Below are 17,487 nucleotides of genomic sequence, written 5' to 3'. Positions count from 1 at the left end.
ATAGTTTTGTAACAATAAGTCTTATTCAGAAGCAGTAGTGATAACACTGGTCTACAAAAAATATTTTTTGTTTGCTCCTGGGAACTTCAGAGCAGCTCTCTATCAAGTTTTTTTACACTGATTTCCTATATGAAATCAGAATTAAGCTAGCACATCAGATTTTTGAGATCCACATCATTGCCATTTTGAGACTTTTGAATATCAATATAAATGTATCAACACGATATCTAGAGTTTGAACTCTGTCCAACCAAACTTGTTTGAATGTGTTTATTCTGAAAACAAACCAGAAGACGATACCAGAGACACTTTAAAACATGTTTGTCAGTTTACCTCAATATAAAAGCGAGGTCAGTGTGTTCAATATTGTCTAAAGCAATTACTTTTGCGATTGTACTGCACATCTATCTCTCTTTGCATGAACCAACAGTAGTCACCCATCATGCTCGGAGTAAATGTTCCCTGATATCTGTTTTCCATCACCTTTGTATCTTGATGAAATCTTTCCCCATGCTCATCGCTGAAATTGCCCAGATTTGGTGGAAAAATGTCGAGATGAGAATGTAAAAAAATGCGTCTTCAGTGGCATTCTGGCTCCTGTAAGCTAACATACTTTCAGCAGGTTCTCCTCAAGCTCAGCATAATTCTCTGCTCTGCTCTGTGACTGTCTAGAAAATTCTGGACATCCTGCACGAATGAGGGTGCTCATTCAGTTGGCTTCAGTTTCCTTTTGAAATCCTCGTCAAGCATCAGTTCACGGATTTCAGGGCCAACAAAAACGCCTTCCTTGATTTTGTTTTCACTTTTCTCGAGACCAAACTTATTTCTTAAATGCTGAAAATCATCGCCTTTACTGTCCAGTCACCCTAGTTGTCCAAGGACCTGGAACATCATAACTAAAAAAAAAAAATGAGATGTGCTGGATGAAAACATTTTTCAGATTTGGAGTTAGCAAGTGAAATTTGTTAAAGTACAGGTGAAAGAATCCCAGTAGCAAAATGCTTGTTGACCAGTGTAATGGAATGTAATAGACTCCATTAAATATGTGCTTTTAATAACCCTTTTCATTGGAGTTTAAAATGAAGCACAAAGAGGCTTGCGGTGGCTCGATGGCTTTCATAGACTGCAAATCAAGTGATGTGAAAATGACATCGACCGATGTGTGTTAGTGGTGAAGTGCCTGTGACAAATTGAAGAAAAGCTGAAATGGACTGAGCATAAATGATCTTGTGTGTGTGCGCCCAGTTTCACTGAGCGATAGGAAGATGAGTGCAGAGTAGAGAGCGAGGCTTGACGTGGTGAGGAGAAACTCGTTGAGCTAGTTTTGAGCGTGTGCGATAAAAGGCAGAGACAGTAACTGAGGAAGTATTGTGGTGTTATGGAGTCGGATAAGACTGTTGTAAAAAGGTTGTCTTAGCTCCTCAGGGTGCTACAGAGGAATGGAGTTTTCAGTTGCAAAAGGCCAACCCTATGTAACCTTTCATAACAGGCAGCCTTTTTATTGCACATTAACTCTTTCAGGGCGGATGTCGACTTTTGCCGAAATTCAGGGGTAGAGGACGGTAATCGGCTGTAAACGGTGACAAAACTCGCCATATTGTTTTAATTCGACTCTTTGTTGATTTGACAGAGGTTTCCTGCCCGTGCATGAGTAGGAAAGAGCAAACACCGACATCTGGCGAAAGAGCAAAGCAAATGCGAAAAGCAAAATATTCTGCAGATGATGTTTTGTGTATCATATCGCCGAGTCAGACTCCCGAGTTGTGGGATTTTGACGCAAGTGATCTGGAGATCTAAAACAAAAGTAAGGGGCCAGCGTCGCCTGATCGTGGTGCTGAACATGTCCGTGTAGTTAATGCACCTACGCCAACATTCACCCAGGAGCCCTGCCACTTATGATGACAAGAAGTACAAACCAGCTTGTGTCACACTGCTACTGCTTCGCAAAGACAGCTAGGCAAGCCAGCCCATCGCAGATTCCTGCAGGTCATTGAGCTGTCCCCCTGTAGCTGCTGCTGTCAGAGATGCAAAACGGGTGCCAACAGCAGGCACGGCATGCAGCAAAAAATGTTTTATATTGATTTGTGTGTGAAACCATTGGTTTTTGAGCAAACTAGAAAAAATATTCAGCCCTCAAAGAGTTAAGCAGACCACTACAATAAGATTACCCTTTTGTAACAGAGTTGGGTACGTTTCAGGACCATCCTTCTGGCTGGTGCCAGTCCAAATCCTAGTGACACATGTTTTGATGTCACACACACAGACGCGCTCGTCCCAAATCCCAACGGACCAATTTAGAGTCGCTTAACAGCCTAACCTGCATGTCTTTGAAATGTCCAAAGATATTAGGGTACCCAAAGTAGTCTTACGCTGCAAATATGAGCTTTGAGTCAGCAGTGCAAATTAACTTTTCTTAATTTATGAGATTTAACAGAATTGTTCATTCCTGCATAGATTTAATGTAACTTAATTAACATGCAATGACATTCAGTCACCTGTTTAATACAATACACGGTCACGGGTGGCCAGAGTCCACCCAGGCAGCTTTGGGCACCAGGCAAGAACTAGCCTTGTTTAAGGATACCAGTCCACCACAGGACCCACTCACATGCACACCCACACTCACACATCTCCAGCTAACCTCCTCCCAGCCAAAACCTTCTCCGAAACTGAATGTGTGCTCAGGGCTGAATTTGATCATAACTGGTTTAGCACTGCAGATGTTGGCACCTGAAGGAAAATACTAGAAAGACATTGGCTGGGCCTTTCCTTCTCTACATTGGCAATGCTGCGGACTAAGCTAGCAATAAAAATTAATGAACCGCAGCTGAGATATGATCATTCTGCTGCGTATCTGGGAGGTACTTTTCATTGAACCTTGTCGGACAGGAAATATCTGTCAAAACTGCTTCAGAACCAAAGAGCAGGGACATTTCCCCTGTCAAATTTGCCAAGAGATTGAAGATTTTCAGTCCACACTCTTTGCAACTCTGTTCAGAATGTTCTTCTCCAGTTTGGTCCAAGTCTCCTCACTCTATCCTGGTGGGATCAGATTAATCATCTTCTCGCCGAAAGGCACATAAAACGTTGATGATTTGTCTCCATCTGGTCCAGTCTTGAGCTGTGTGTTCTGCTTTACCTCATGTGAGGTCCATCTCCTTCAGCTCATTTATCACAGTTTATGCCTGGTTGTTTTAGGCCGGCCTTGTTTGCACTTCCCAGGTGGTGTCCCTCTCAGAACAGCCTTGGATATACCTCTGGTCCATTTTGAGGACCTGGCCAAGCCGTCTCTAACACCACACTTTGGCTCTTGGTTTTCTTATAAAGGCCAGAAGATATGACAGATCTTCCTGAGACCTCCATTGCTGAAGGTTTTGATCTTACTCATGTATCCCTTTATAACACATCAGCATTCAGAGCCATACAAAAGGACAGGTTTAGCATTGCTGTTGTAAAGTCGGACCTTTGTTCTCTGCCTGGACTGTTTGGGCTGAAATCTTGCAAATGCATTGCATGTTCTCCCAAGTCTTGCTTTGATGTCTTTTTGTGCTCCATTGACTTAACTAACAAGACTGCCAAAATATGTAAACTCCTCAACGTATTCGAGTGGAGTATCACTTACTGTGATGGGTACTCTGGGATTGGCATTTATGCACATCATTTGTGTTTTAGAGGCCATGATGTTGAGTCATGTTTCCTTGGCAAAGGCGTTCTGTCTGTCAGTCGTCTTCTGCAAATGGTGTAATTTTGAGGAGAGGGCAGCTAGGTCATCGGCAAAGTCAGGATCTTCAAGCTGGGATAATGGGGTCCACTGGATGCCTCTAGATATATCAGCTGTTATCCTTTGCATGATCCAATCAATGGCACGCAGAAAGAGTATTGGAGAGAAGGCTCATCCCTGTCACACTCCAGACTCTACTGGAAATCAGTCTGACAGGAAGCCATCTTCCTATATCCTGTGTTCGTTCCTTCCTCTCCTTTTTCTAATGCTGAGAAACTTGTCCATGCTTTTATCACATCCCACATCGATTATTGTAATTCCCTACTGGCAGGCGCCCCTTCTAATCTTATATCATAGCTTCAGCTTATTCAAAACTCGGCTGCAAGAGTCCTTATTCGAACCTGCAGCAGTGAGCACATCACACCCATCCTGCTCCGCCTTCACTAGCTCCCCGTGTCTTACAGAATCGAATATAAAATTCTACTAAAAACCTTCAAAGCCTTAAATAACCTTGCACCAAACTACATCAGTGACCTTCTCCATCACTATGTTCCTGTCTGCCCACTAAGGTCCTCTGATTCTGACAATCCTGTTGTGCCCCACACTAATCTACACTCCATGGGTGACAGCAGGGCCTTCAGCTGTATGGTGCCCAGACTCTGGAATGACCTACCGAAATTAATTAGATCAGCTGACTCCATGAATTCTTTTAAAAAACAACCAAAACTCATCTGTTCAGGAAGGCTTTTAGCTCTGCTTGACTTTATTACCCTTCTCTCAGTTTACGTCTCTGTCAGGATGCTCATATAACCTGTGTGTGTGTGTGCAGATCATCAATTATGTTATCTATTAGGCTTTCTCTGAATTTATTATCTTACTCTTCTTTATTTATCTGGTTTAGTACAATGCAATATACTGTTTACCCTGCCGTTCGTTCTTAAACTCTGTGAAGTGCCTTGAGGATGGGAAAGGTGCTATATAAATGTATTATTTATTATTATACCTTGTTAACACTTAACTATATAGCGCCATGCCTTCAGTATCTGGTAACCTCCAACCCACTGTCATAGAAGGTTAAAGTCAGGCTGCCATTCTGGCTGTGATAGGTGGTGGTTCCTTACCCAGCCAGGAGGTCTTTAAAATGGAACAACAGTGGGAGACGTCCCCCGTACATCGAGTGTCAGCGTCCCTCTTGTGGAGATCCCATTTGCGCATCTGCAGTGCAGCAAGAGACCTGTAGTCCCAATGTATGGCCCTGTTTGGAGTACTTGGGCACTGCCAGAAGGAGAAATCCACTCTTTTTAAGGACGCTCCGTCTGTTCTAGAAGTCCATCTCGGTGGCCATGTTATTGCACCGGAAATACTCTCGGGGTCCAAGTTGTGAAAGGAGCTGCTCTGCCTAATCTGGGTGAGTCAGAGCTAGAAGTGGAGTTGGGTAACCCTCGCCAAGGAGGACTGGAGGAGAAAAAGAGAGAGAATTAATAAAGAAGGAGGAGAATTGTTATGTGAAGAGCCTCTGAAAAGGTGTTTTGTAAAGTGAAAATAGTTTTATTTATGTGTATGTAGTTGTTTCAAGGGTTTGGAGACTTTGAGACACCCACTACTGGTCACGCTACTACAGTTCCTTGGTTCCTGGTTCTTGCCAACATTGCACCACCCAACTTATGCTGCAAAGCTTACATGTTCAGGTACTGGCAAGGATAGGAGCCAGCACATTCAGAAATGTCTGCCTGTCATCCTTTGTGACTTTCCTTGCTGAAAACGAACAAGGTCAGTCTGACGCTACTCAGGTTGATGTAATAAAACCAGCCTGACTGCAATCTGACCCTACAACCAGGCCTCCACCACCCTCCTCACATGTCATGTCATTTTTCTATCTTGTTCAGTTGGGGGAGGTAATGATTTTGTTGCTGTTCATCTCAGCCAGTATAGAGCACCAGTCCATGACAGGGCAAACACACACTAGGGCCAGTTTAGTGCTGCCAGTCCACCTAACCTGCATATAAACTCATGCATACTCCAAGCAGGGAGGACCCTGGAAGTAACCCTGGTCTCCTTACTGTGTAGTGGCAGCTGTCACTACACAGCTATGCTGCCCTCATCACATGTAGTCCATGCTAAATTGCTTTTGCTTTAGACAAGGCCGGCGTGCCACAATTCTAAACAGATGGTGCTGAGGTTCCCTGGACAAGTAAGTGCTGCCAGCCACAGGTGACAAATCACACAGCAGAGTCCTGTCCGATAATCAAACTCGGAGGGTTGCACTCGGCTGATGACTGTGCAGTTACCTTGTTGAAAAAGCTGTGCTGAAAGTACTCGTGAAATAAACTCAGGAGTGATTGCCCACACATTGCTTATTATGGTTCCCTTCCACACTTTATGGAAGACCATAAAAAATGAAAAGCACAATAATAAAGAGAAGCTCAAAGGAAAATTGGCAAAAAAATTGCTTCTGTTTTTCTGCAGAATACTAAAGTAGTAATTCATCATTCTAGTTTGAAAAGCATTGTGAGCTGAATAGAAATGCCATGTTCGTTTGAAAGAAGAAACAATCGGCACCCGTGTCTCTCTTTGCAGCATGTGTTTTATAAGGCCATGTTGTTGTGCAATTTTTAAACTTTTACGTAAGGTGTAATTTAACATTTAATGAAGGCTTTCATTATTGTTCTGTGCTGCCTCCTGTGTTAAACACCCTTGAGTTCCATTCCTTTTGCTGTCTGCCTGCCTGTTTTAATCCACAGGAGTTATGAAATGGCAGGGCTTTTCTGTTACTAATTTAAAAAAAAAAAAAAATTTGTTTGGCATCCGTGCCAGAGAATCGAGTTTCCTTTTTTTCATGAGTGGCTTCTGTATTTTGTTTCGGTTGTGTTATTTAAAGCAGAACTATTTGAATGGCTAATCTAGAGCCCTCCACTAATACTGACACCCTTGGTAAATAAAATCAAAATGAGCTGAGAAAAATGTATTTATTATTCATCCTCTTGGTCTGTCATTCAAAATGCAAACAGAAATCTAACCTTTAATGAAATAGAAAAACAAATTGTCATCGTAAGACAAATATTCAGCATGCATGTGACAACCCCTTCATTTAATACTTCATGCAGCCTCCTCACCTCCTCTATAATGAAGATGCAGTACAAGTTGGCCAGGGGTCTGTGGCCATTCATCTATGCGGAAAAATTGACATGATCCGGCAGTGAGATTCGTAACTGTTGTGTGCACATAATTTGAGCACATTTCAGAAGTTTTAGCGCTGTTACATTGGTTACCTGTGTCATTTGGAATTGACATTAAAATACTGCTAATGGTTTACAAAGCATTAAATAATCTCAACCCTTCCTGTATTTTGGAATGTTTGTCCCCTTACACTCCAAATGAAGTTCTGCTTATAATTTCACGAGCCAACCTGAAAAGAAGTGGTGAGGTGGCCTTTTGCTCTTATTTACATAAAATTTTGAATACTTTACCAATCAAAATTTGTCAGGCTAATGCTGTAGAACAATTTAAAACGCTGCTAAAAACCCATCTATATATATGTAATTCACTAAGGCAAGACACCCATTGAAAGCACACCGGAAGGGGTGTGGATTCACTAAGCCGCTGACAAGTAAGACGCCTTTGGCGCACGCAGGAAGGAGCCATGCCGGAGGTGAATAGCCATATGCAGCTTGTAAAACGTTTTGCGAGGGATATCCCATGGGATCCTTAAAACAATCCTTTGCAACTGAGGTTAAAACACAATGAAGTAAGCAGTCTTTAAAAACCGACTTTTCGGTTACGACGCACGACCTCGTGCACCATAGCAAACTGTTTTACACGCCACATACAGCAATTCGCATCCGCGACAAACATGCGTCGTCTTAGATGCTCCTGCAGGAACATGGAAACTCTACGTGAGCCATAGGTGCATCTGGACTGTGCAAAGATGACAACGACTCGAGTGACGAGTTGGAGGTGGGCACATGAGCGATGGCGGTCCGCCAGTTTTCAGTCACGGACGATTGTGTGTTGGTTTGTTCTGTTCATTGTTACAATGTTGCTTTTCTTGCTGATTTATTACAGTACCGATTTTTCAAATGTTAATTTTCTCCCTGTGCTTAAAAATCATTAAAAAACCGGCCTGATTATGCGGCGTATGGTACGCCGCGGGTTGGCTAGTTATTTTAAAATGGCTTTTTCATAGCCTGATTTTAGTTGTATCCCTATCAGTCTATATAGTCATTGAATTATCGTTTTCCTCTGGGTTCTGCAATTCCCTACTAATCTGTGCCATTCTCTGCTGTCCTTTCCGATTCTTTTGTGGTGGTGATCTGCGCCACCACCACCACCACCTGATCAAGGTACCGCACTGCTACCAGTGTTTTTGGATTGAATGGTGCCCAAGATGTTCACATGACCATCATCATCAAATTCTTTCATCTGAAGCCTGTAAACCATGAGGACTGATTTAGATCATCTGCTGGATGATAGGTAGAATACCCAGTGGGGGGAGCTGGGTGGTCTATTGGCCTTGGAACCCCTGCAGATTGTGTTTTTTTTTTTTTTCTTTTTCTCCAGCTTAACTGGAGTTTGTTTTTTATATTCTCCTGACCATTCGACCATACCTTTTTCTTTGTTACATACTGTATAATGTTGTTTCTTTTACATATTAACTTGTAAAGCGCTTTGTGTTGCATTGTTTGTATAAAAATGTGCTATATGAATATATGTTGTTGCTGTTGTAAGTGTGACATACCCCATGACTAGAAATCATAGTAATTGGCTCTCTGTACTTGGTGAAGGTGGAGCTTTTATTGTTTCTGCAGTATATAGAATTGATTGTGTTTCTGAATTAACACACTTTTTAAATCTTTTAATTTTGCCTTGCTGAGGCTTGATTGTGATATTATAAAACATCTGTAATGGAAAGCTTTGTAACAAATAACACTTTAATGAAAAAAGTGTTTAATGAAGGTAGTGGTTTGGACTGCAGAGATTCATTAAGCATTTAGTTCTTTTTTTTCTGTAAGAAGGCAGTGTGCTGCAGCAGTTAATTCTGTGCACCTCAAACTCTGAGGTTATGGATTCAGATCCCATTACTGACACCATGTGACGATGCAAAAGTGCCTTCCTTTACCTACTGATTCTACAATTGGAAAAACAAAGGAAATGCAACTAATCCTATCTCAGATATTGTAAGTTGCCATGGATGAAGGTATCCTCCAAATAAGTCATGATCAGGAACATGTGTTATGCTAAACAACACGAGAAAGCTGCCATACAACGAGGTGGTCTGTTTTTCAGACAGTATGGCATAGTAGTTAAGGGTTCAAAGCCTGCTGGTGCTATGTGACCCTAGGCAAGTCACTTCATCACTTCACCTGCCTGTGCTCCAATTGGAAGAACACAAAAATGTAACCAGTTGCATCTTAGATATGTAAGTTACCTTGAATTTAAGGTATCGGACAAATAATAAGTAATAATGACTGACTGACCTGTACAAATTATTGTCAGCCTGCTTAGTCCTGAACAGGGTCGCGGTAGTCTGCTGGACCCTATCCCAGATAGCATAGGGCACAAGGCAGGAACAAACCCAGGACAGGGTGCTAGTCCATTGCTGGGTGAACACACACATACACATACGGCTGGGGGTTGGCAGTTTAGGATGACTAATGTACCCAACCTGCATGTCTTTGGACTATGGGAGGAAACTGGTGCACCCCAAGGAACCTATGCAGACACTGGGAGAACATGCAAACTGCGCACAGGGAGGCCCCAGGACACAAACTGTGCACATCTTACGAGGCAGCAGTGCTACCACCGTGCTGTCAATTTGTAAAGGTAGTTACTATAATAACACTTTATGAATATTGAACTCTTTTTAGTGTCTAATCTCTTAAGAATTATTTTGCCCATTTATTTATTACATAAGAAGAACAAATTTCAGTCTGCACGAAAATAATTAAAGCACCCCTTAGAGTTCTGACTCACTTAACATGAAGCCATTGAGTTTCATGCGACCTTTTGTAGCACAGGAGTGATTATGCTCATTAAAACAGCTAATGATTCGTTTGCCCTGCTTCCTCCCAACACTTCATTTTGCAAGTTGTTTTTCATTTGTCGGTTCACCCGATCTGCGCCTTTTTTTTTGTTTAATGAAGTATATTTTATCTTTACAGGGCATAGTTTAATCTTTTACAAGAAACCACAATCTTCACCTGAAATATACAAGAGCACAAATCCTGGTTGTTGTTCTGTCATTGTGAATGGGTTTGCAGTACGTGTCATTCATGTCAGACAGCAGCACTCAGATCGACATTCCAGCCCGTTCTGACATTCTGTGCCTTTTCATGCTTGACTGCAGGGTGTGATTAAAATTTCAATTCCCCATTTAGATAATCATCCTGTCACTCACTGGCTTGAGCTTATTATTGCTGCTCTTTGTGCTGTTACCTTACAACTGGTATAAATCTCCAGGTGCATGCAATACAAGCACAAAGCACCCATTGCTGCAGTGAAGATTTACATTTTGTCCTTTTCAGTACATAAAAATTCAAATGACTGGATGTGTTTGATTTTTTTTTTTCTTTTTTTCTTATATATTTTCTTATGGCACATCTTAAAATGTACAAATGTTGTGCCTACCGTGGCACCCTTAGGCCGGGATTATACTTCATGCAACGTGTGCTCATGCAGATGCTGCTGCTTGCAAGCAGTGTACTGTTTATACTTTCATTTGTACTTAATGTAAATCTGGAGTATTCCACCAGGTGGTAGTGCAAGATATCATCCTGATGAGAAAATAACTTTTGGCTTTGCCGTGTTGTGAATTGCAAAAAACATCAATTGAATTCCCAGGACACCTTGCCACAAAATCTCTGAAAAGGACAAATGTTTAATGATTACATACCTCAGTCAAGTCAAAGTGAACTTTACTGTCATCTCAACCATATACAAGTATACAGATAGACGAAATTACGAAGCTCGGGGTCCACAGTGTAACAACATGACGTGCAAATAATAAATTTAAAAATAGAATTAAAATTTAATAATTAAAACACAAACGACAAGACATTGTGCAAAGATAGGACAAAGAAGTAGCAACAATATTGATGTGTAAGATATGTAATATAATGAGTAATAGATATAGATAATACAGAAATTATCAGTGTATAATAATAGTTGTTTAAGACGTGTAAACAATGACTGGTCAGAATGTTCCACAGCAGAAGGATAAAGAGTAACAAAAAAAAATCTTTTAAAGGTCAGTATGAGATTTTCAGTTCTTATCCACAGATGTGCCCTTTCCAGAAAGACGGAAACAGTCCCTGGACCAGGGCATTAGTTCATCGCAAGGTGAATACAAACACACGCATACACTGGTGGCATTCCATCATTACCAAATCCCCAAACCTGCATGTCCTTGGAAGGAAACCGGAGCGCACTGTGGAAACCCATCAGGAAAACATGCCAACTCAAGACGGGGAACACCAGGAATGTGACTCCCTACTGCTACCACTCCGCCACCATGGTGCCCCCACATGTGTAATTATTTAACTGTGTTAATTATTTAAATGAAGTTAATGATTTATTTGTAAGATGTAACACGCTTTTAACACATTTCATTTTTTCAATGTGGCAATCGCTGCCTGTCGTTGCTGTCAGTTCAGGAAGAAGCCTTAGAAGCGCACAGCTATTAACAATTGGATCAGTTTTAAGATGTTTTTCGTTCTACTTTAACGACAAACTGTGAAATTAAAGTGGGAATTTCAAGATTAAAGTCGAAATATCCACTTTGATCACAAAACAGAAATTCACTGTGTCCCTTTTTTTTTTTTTTTACTTTGGCTAAAATATAATTCTGTACATTCTGATGCTGCTACGAAGGTGCAAAAAAAAAATAAAAGAAGGCACAGAAGATGGCATGTGAGACTTTTATTGCCTATGCAGAAAAAGATGAAGAGCAGCACCACAAATACTTTTGTATATCATCATTTAAGTTTGATGATTTGCTTCACCACATTGAATCATTCATCAAACACCGAAGCACACACATTCATCCTGTAGGATCTGCAAAGCAGCTTGCTGTCAAGTGTTAATAAACGAAAACTCTGACGTTGTGTTCCAACTTGAACACACTGCGTACCCCAAATTATTTTGATGGTATTAACAACTCCAACACAAGTAATGTTAATTTGAGGATGTGCTCATGGCAGCCATGATCCATCCATGTTCTGGGCATGAAGTATAAACCAGTCCTTAAGTAGTGCAACTATCACATCTTAAATTGCCACCATTTTCCCTGCTTCATCATGATATTGTTGTCTAATTGTCATTAGGCTCTTGAATCCCAGTTCTTTAGGACCCCATGTGTTTGTATTCCAATTAGGGTTTTCACCCACCCATCTTCTACATTCGCTTTACCTACTAATATAAAAAGGTTCAGGTTATTGTGCCAGTGATGCAGTGACTGGAGACAACTGAACACCGAATATTCCAGGTCTCTGAAGAAAAATATATACATTAAAGTTGTATTCATGCCAAAAAAAATCAAGATTTAAATACATTTTTAACTGTAGATCTTCAAGCTAAACAACCAAAGTAGAAACATCTATGTTCTGTGATGTAACTTTGATTTGTTTCAGTCCATCTCTGATGCCAGTTAGCCTTGAAGCCCAAGAGCTCTTGAGAAAAAGCAATAATAGTAATGTTACTGTGTTGCCATCATTAGTTACACCTAATGGATGTCTGCACACTAGGTTACGTGAAAAACTTAACACTCTGCCCACCATTGATGTTACAGGAGACGCTATTGCCTCAAGCTTGGGTAATATTTATTAGAGTTACCATTCCCATCTTGAAATTTACAGCTAGATAAAATCTTCTTTGGAATTAAGTTCTATGCTATTTTGAGATTTTTGAAGCTATAATGTGATTTCCATTGGCCTTCTCTCACTCTTATTAATTTTGCAACAGGTGTGCAAAAGGATGGACATGATCTGCCAGCGGATGCTTAATCAGGGCTTTTTGAAGGTGGAGCGTTACCATAGTCAATGTCAGAAACAAGTCAAAGCCCAGCTGCCAAGGTTTGTAATCTTTAATTTCTGCACCACACTTTTACCATAACACTTATTTAAATATTTAGCTTTATTAATCAAGATACATGTTATAATCCTATTCAAAGTGTCAAATGTACTTGTAATATTTTTATTTTTATACTATACAGTGAACCCTCGTTTATCACGGTTAATCCGTTCCAGACTCTACCGTGATAAATGAATTTTCGAGAGGTAGGATTCTTTATTTATAAATCGGAATATTTTCGCAGTTAAGAGTATAAAAAAACCTGTTTATGACCTTCTAAATATGTTTTTTAACATTATTAGAGCCCTCTAGACATGAAATAACACACTTTAGTCACCATTACACTCGTATTACTCAATATTTTAGACAAAATAAGAGAAAATAAGACATATTAGATGTTACAAATATCATATTACTAGGCGCACTCGCCTTTTAAGGCGACCGGCTTTTATCCTCAATTTTTGTGCGCTCCATGTGTACATCAGGCATGTAAGTGTAGGGAATGAGAACATCAAAGTGCCCATTCATGACATCTCCCGAAAACCTAAGTTTTTTTTTATCCCCTCAAGTGCCTGTCCAAAGTCGTACAATGTCAGCCCGAATCTGTACCGCTAAAGACGGAGTTTCACACACAAAATAAGCTATAGATGAGAATAAGGAAGCACCATCTCCCCTGATATTTACTACGCAGTGAGGCATTTGTACTCCGTCAACATTAGTTATTTCCAGAGATATAATTTTGTCTATTTTTAAAAGCAAGGGAACAATGGGAGCACCAGAACACTGCTCACATCGCGTCGCTTCGTACCTCAAGCCGCAAGTAGTAAGTCTGTAATAAACGTAATACCGCTACGTTTTGCACTCACGGGACAGTAGGACAATCCCGAACGCTTTTATATAGTAGATTATTGTATTGTACATTTAATTGCACACAAACACACACAGTTCTTACACACAACCACTAACCTATGAAGGCACGACCTCTTCAGAAGATGGTGCAGTGTCTTCAGCAGGTGCGTTGTTGTCTTCTTCCGCTGAAGGAGTACTAGGAGTAGGCAGTGGGTGTCTGGGTGCGCGGCTGAAGAACATCTTGATAGGCAGTTGCTGGCGCTGTCTTTTCATATGTGTGAGGAGGCTTTTGTAGGGTATTGCCATCTTTAATTATATCCAAGAGTTTCACCTTCTCCTGGATAGTAAGCTTCCTCCGGCGCTTAGTTTTATTGTCAGAAGGCTTAGAAAAAGCAGCACGTTTAGGAGCCATCGTAGGGCTTAGATAAAAGTTCTCAGAAAGCGCATGCGTAGTGACGTAAGCGTGTATGAGAAAAAAATCGTGATAGAGTGAAGCCGCGAAAGTCGAAGCGTGATATAGCGAGGGATCACTGTATTGTGGATTACTTCTGTGTATTGTAATGACACCGTTCTTTTTGATACCTTCTGCACACCCAACCTACCTGGAAAGGGGTCTGTTTGAACTGCCTTTCCCAAGGTTTCTTCCATTTTTTCCCCTACAAGGGTTTTTTTTTTTTTTTTTGGGGAGTTTTTCCTTGTCTTCATAGAGAGTCAAGGCTGGTGGGCTGTCAATAGGCAGAGCCTGTTAAAGCCCATTGCGGCACTTATGTGCTTCTTGTGTTTTAGGCTACTCAAAAATAAATTGCATTGTAATCATTGGTCTTGTAATAATGCAGTCTTAAAAACATCAAAATTGCATGCAATCCGCACCTGTAGCACTAGAAATTGAGAACACGTTTGAGCTATAGGGCAATGTTTCTGTGATAGGCTGAATTCAACACTGAATTGGATTGTGTACACACACAAACGCACAAGTCACGTAAACAGTCAAGGTTACCAGACATTGTGGCATTTGGTCATATATTGCTTTCAGATATTTAAACAGATTTAGTGATTTGCATTTTTTATTGATAATTAAAATGCTCTAAAGTTTGTTGGCTATTTTGTAAGTCACATACAGGGCCATGTAACAGCCAAACTTGGGTGTTATTAAATCTGAAGTGAAACCCGTTTCTAGGAAGATGCATCATGGATGCTTCTAGATGGTTGTGTGGCATTTTACACGTTTACATTCAATTTTATTAAGTTACCTTTTGTAATTAGAAGTTCATTTTACTTAATGTTTTTAAAAGCTACTGAATATTGTATTTTGGTTGTTAACGGTTAATTACAGTGGTCAATTCTCACATATTAGTACAATACAACAACACATTCTATATAATTATACCAAGACTCCATTAAATGATCAATCAGCTGTGGGCCGCATCACTTAAGTACTTCGACATCATTTACACTTATGTTTATTACAAGTTCTCAATGGGGGGGAAAAGAACATTTCAACAACAGAATGATTGGCCAGCAAGTATATCGAATTCAAAAACTCTTAATATGCACACTTGGGATACTAACAAAAAAAATGGAACTAACAGGGAGAAGTGTGTGTGTGAGGTATATAAACAGAAAATATATATGTAAATAAAGCAAGTGGAGGGGAAATACATTGCCTAAAAATTGTGAGTGGTCTCCCCTAGACTGACTTGTATCCTCAGATATGGGGATGGATGTTTGAGGAGTAAACTGTAAGACGAGGATTATATTTTTATATTCTGTACATTAAAGAACCATCAACAACAAATCAAATCCAATTAAATTTATATATAACAGTTATTATAAAAGTAAGGTTTAATTATTCTGACTCTGCAGCTGAATGAATGAAAGGTAAAGTACCACTTCCGGTTAACGGAAATAGCCCAAAAGTTGATAGAAATCTACTTTTTATACCTAATACTTGTATGCAAAATTTGGTTGACCTAAGTGAGAGCGTACTGAAGTTATTGTGTTTTTATATATATATATATATATATATATATATATATATATATATATATATATATATATATATATATATATATATATATATATAGTGTATCCGGAAAGTATTCACAGCGCATCACTTTTTCCACATTTTGTTATGTTGCAGCCTTATTCCAAAATGGATTAAATTCATTTTTTTCCTCAGAATTCTACACACAACACCCCATAATGAACACATGAAAATAGTTTACTTGAAGTTTTTGCAAATTTATTAAAAATAAAAAAAACTGAGAAATCACAGGTACATCCAAGAGTTCACAGCCTTTGCTCAATACTTTGTCGATGCACCTTTGGCAGCAATTACAGCCTCAAGTCTTTTTGAATATGATGGCACAAGCTTGGCACACCTATCCTTGGCCAGTTTCGCCCATTCCTCATTGCAGCACCTCTCAAGCTCCATCAGGTTGGATGGGAAGCGTCGGTGCACAGCCATTTTAAGATCTCTCCAGAGATGTTCAATCGGATTCAAGTCTGGCTCTGCTCTGGCTGGGCCACTCAAGGACATTCACAGAGTTGTCCTGAAGCCACTCCTTTGATATCTTGGCTGTGTGCTTAGGGTCGTTGTCCTGCTGAAAGATGAACCGTCGCCCCAGTCTTGAGGTCAAGAGCACTCTGGAGCAGGTTTTCATCCAGGATGTCTCCCAGATGTCTGCAGTCATCTTTCCCTTTATCCTGACTTGTCTCCCAGTTCCTGCTGCTGAAAAACATCACCCCACATTGATGCTGCCACTACCAAGCTTCACTGTAGGGATGGTATTGGCCTGGTGATGAACGGTGCCTGGTTTCCTCCAAACGTGACGCCTGGCATTCACACCAGAGACTTCAATCTTTGTCTCATCACACCAGAGAATTTTGTTTCTCATGTTCTGAGTGTCCTTCAGGTGCCTTCTGGCAAACTGCAGGCGGGCTGCCATGTGCCTTTTACTAAGGAGTGGCTTCCATCTGGCCACTCTACCATACAGGCCTGTTTGGTGGATTGCTGCAGAGATGTTTGTACTTCTGGAAGGTTCTCCTCTCTCCACAGAGGACCTCTGGAGCTCTGACAGAGTGACCATCGGGTTCTTGGTCACCTCCCTGACTAAGGCCCTTCTCCCCCGATTGCTCAGTTTAGATGGCCGGCCAGCTCTAGAAAGAGTCCTGGTGGTTTCGAACTTCTTCCACTTACGGATGATGGAGGCCACTGTGCTCATTGGGACCTTCAAAGCAGCAGACATTTTTCTGTAACCTTCCCCAGATTTGTGCCTCGCCTTCCTTTGACTTCATGCTTGGTTTGTGCTCTGACATGAACTGTCAACTGTGGGACCTTATATAGACAGGTGTGTGCCTTTCCAAATCATGTCCAATCAACTGAATTTACCACAGGTGGACTCCAATTAAGCTGCAGAAACATCTCAAAGATGATCAGGGGAAACAGGATGCACCTGAGCTCAATTTGGAGCTTCATGGCAAAGGCTGTGAATACTTATGTACATGTGCTTTCTCAATTATTTTATTTTTAATAAATTTGCAAAAATCAAGTAAACCTTTTTCACATTGTCATTATGGGGTGTTTTGTGTAGAATTATGAGGAAAAAAAATGAATTTAATCCATTTTGGAATAAGGCTTTAACATAAAATGTGGAAAAAGTGATGCGCTGTGAATACTTTCTGGATGCACTGTATATACACACACCCCCCGAAATTACCATCTTTGGAATTATGTCTGACTCAGGGAGGTCTAAAACCTAGAGTTTCATCAATATCTTGACATCAAATCTTGGGACGATTACAATACTTTCCCTATACTTCGTATACAACTGAATTTGGTTATTTTAAGAAGGA

At 40.5% G+C, this 17,487-nt stretch overlaps 1 protein-coding gene across 1 annotated transcript in view; it reads left to right on the top strand.

The window, feature by feature from the left end:
- The window catches only part of fbxo28 (F-box protein 28), a 42,129-nt gene that overhangs the window by 11,955 nt on the left and 12,687 nt on the right, over window positions 1-17,487 (top strand). Inside the window, exon 2 of the mRNA XM_039738443.1 lies at window positions 12,676-12,785. Coding sequence (XP_039594377.1) covers window positions 12,676-12,785 — 110 coding nt within the window. The remainder of the gene's footprint in view (window positions 1-12,675; window positions 12,786-17,487) is intronic.

The sequence above is a fragment of the Polypterus senegalus genome, chromosome 16, assembly GCF_016835505.1.
Source record: "Polypterus senegalus isolate Bchr_013 chromosome 16, ASM1683550v1, whole genome shotgun sequence".
Lineage (NCBI taxonomy): Eukaryota > Metazoa > Chordata > Cladistia > Polypteriformes > Polypteridae > Polypterus > Polypterus senegalus.
Note: the sequence above shows the minus strand (reverse complement) of the source record. Positions and strands in the feature narration are given on the sequence as shown.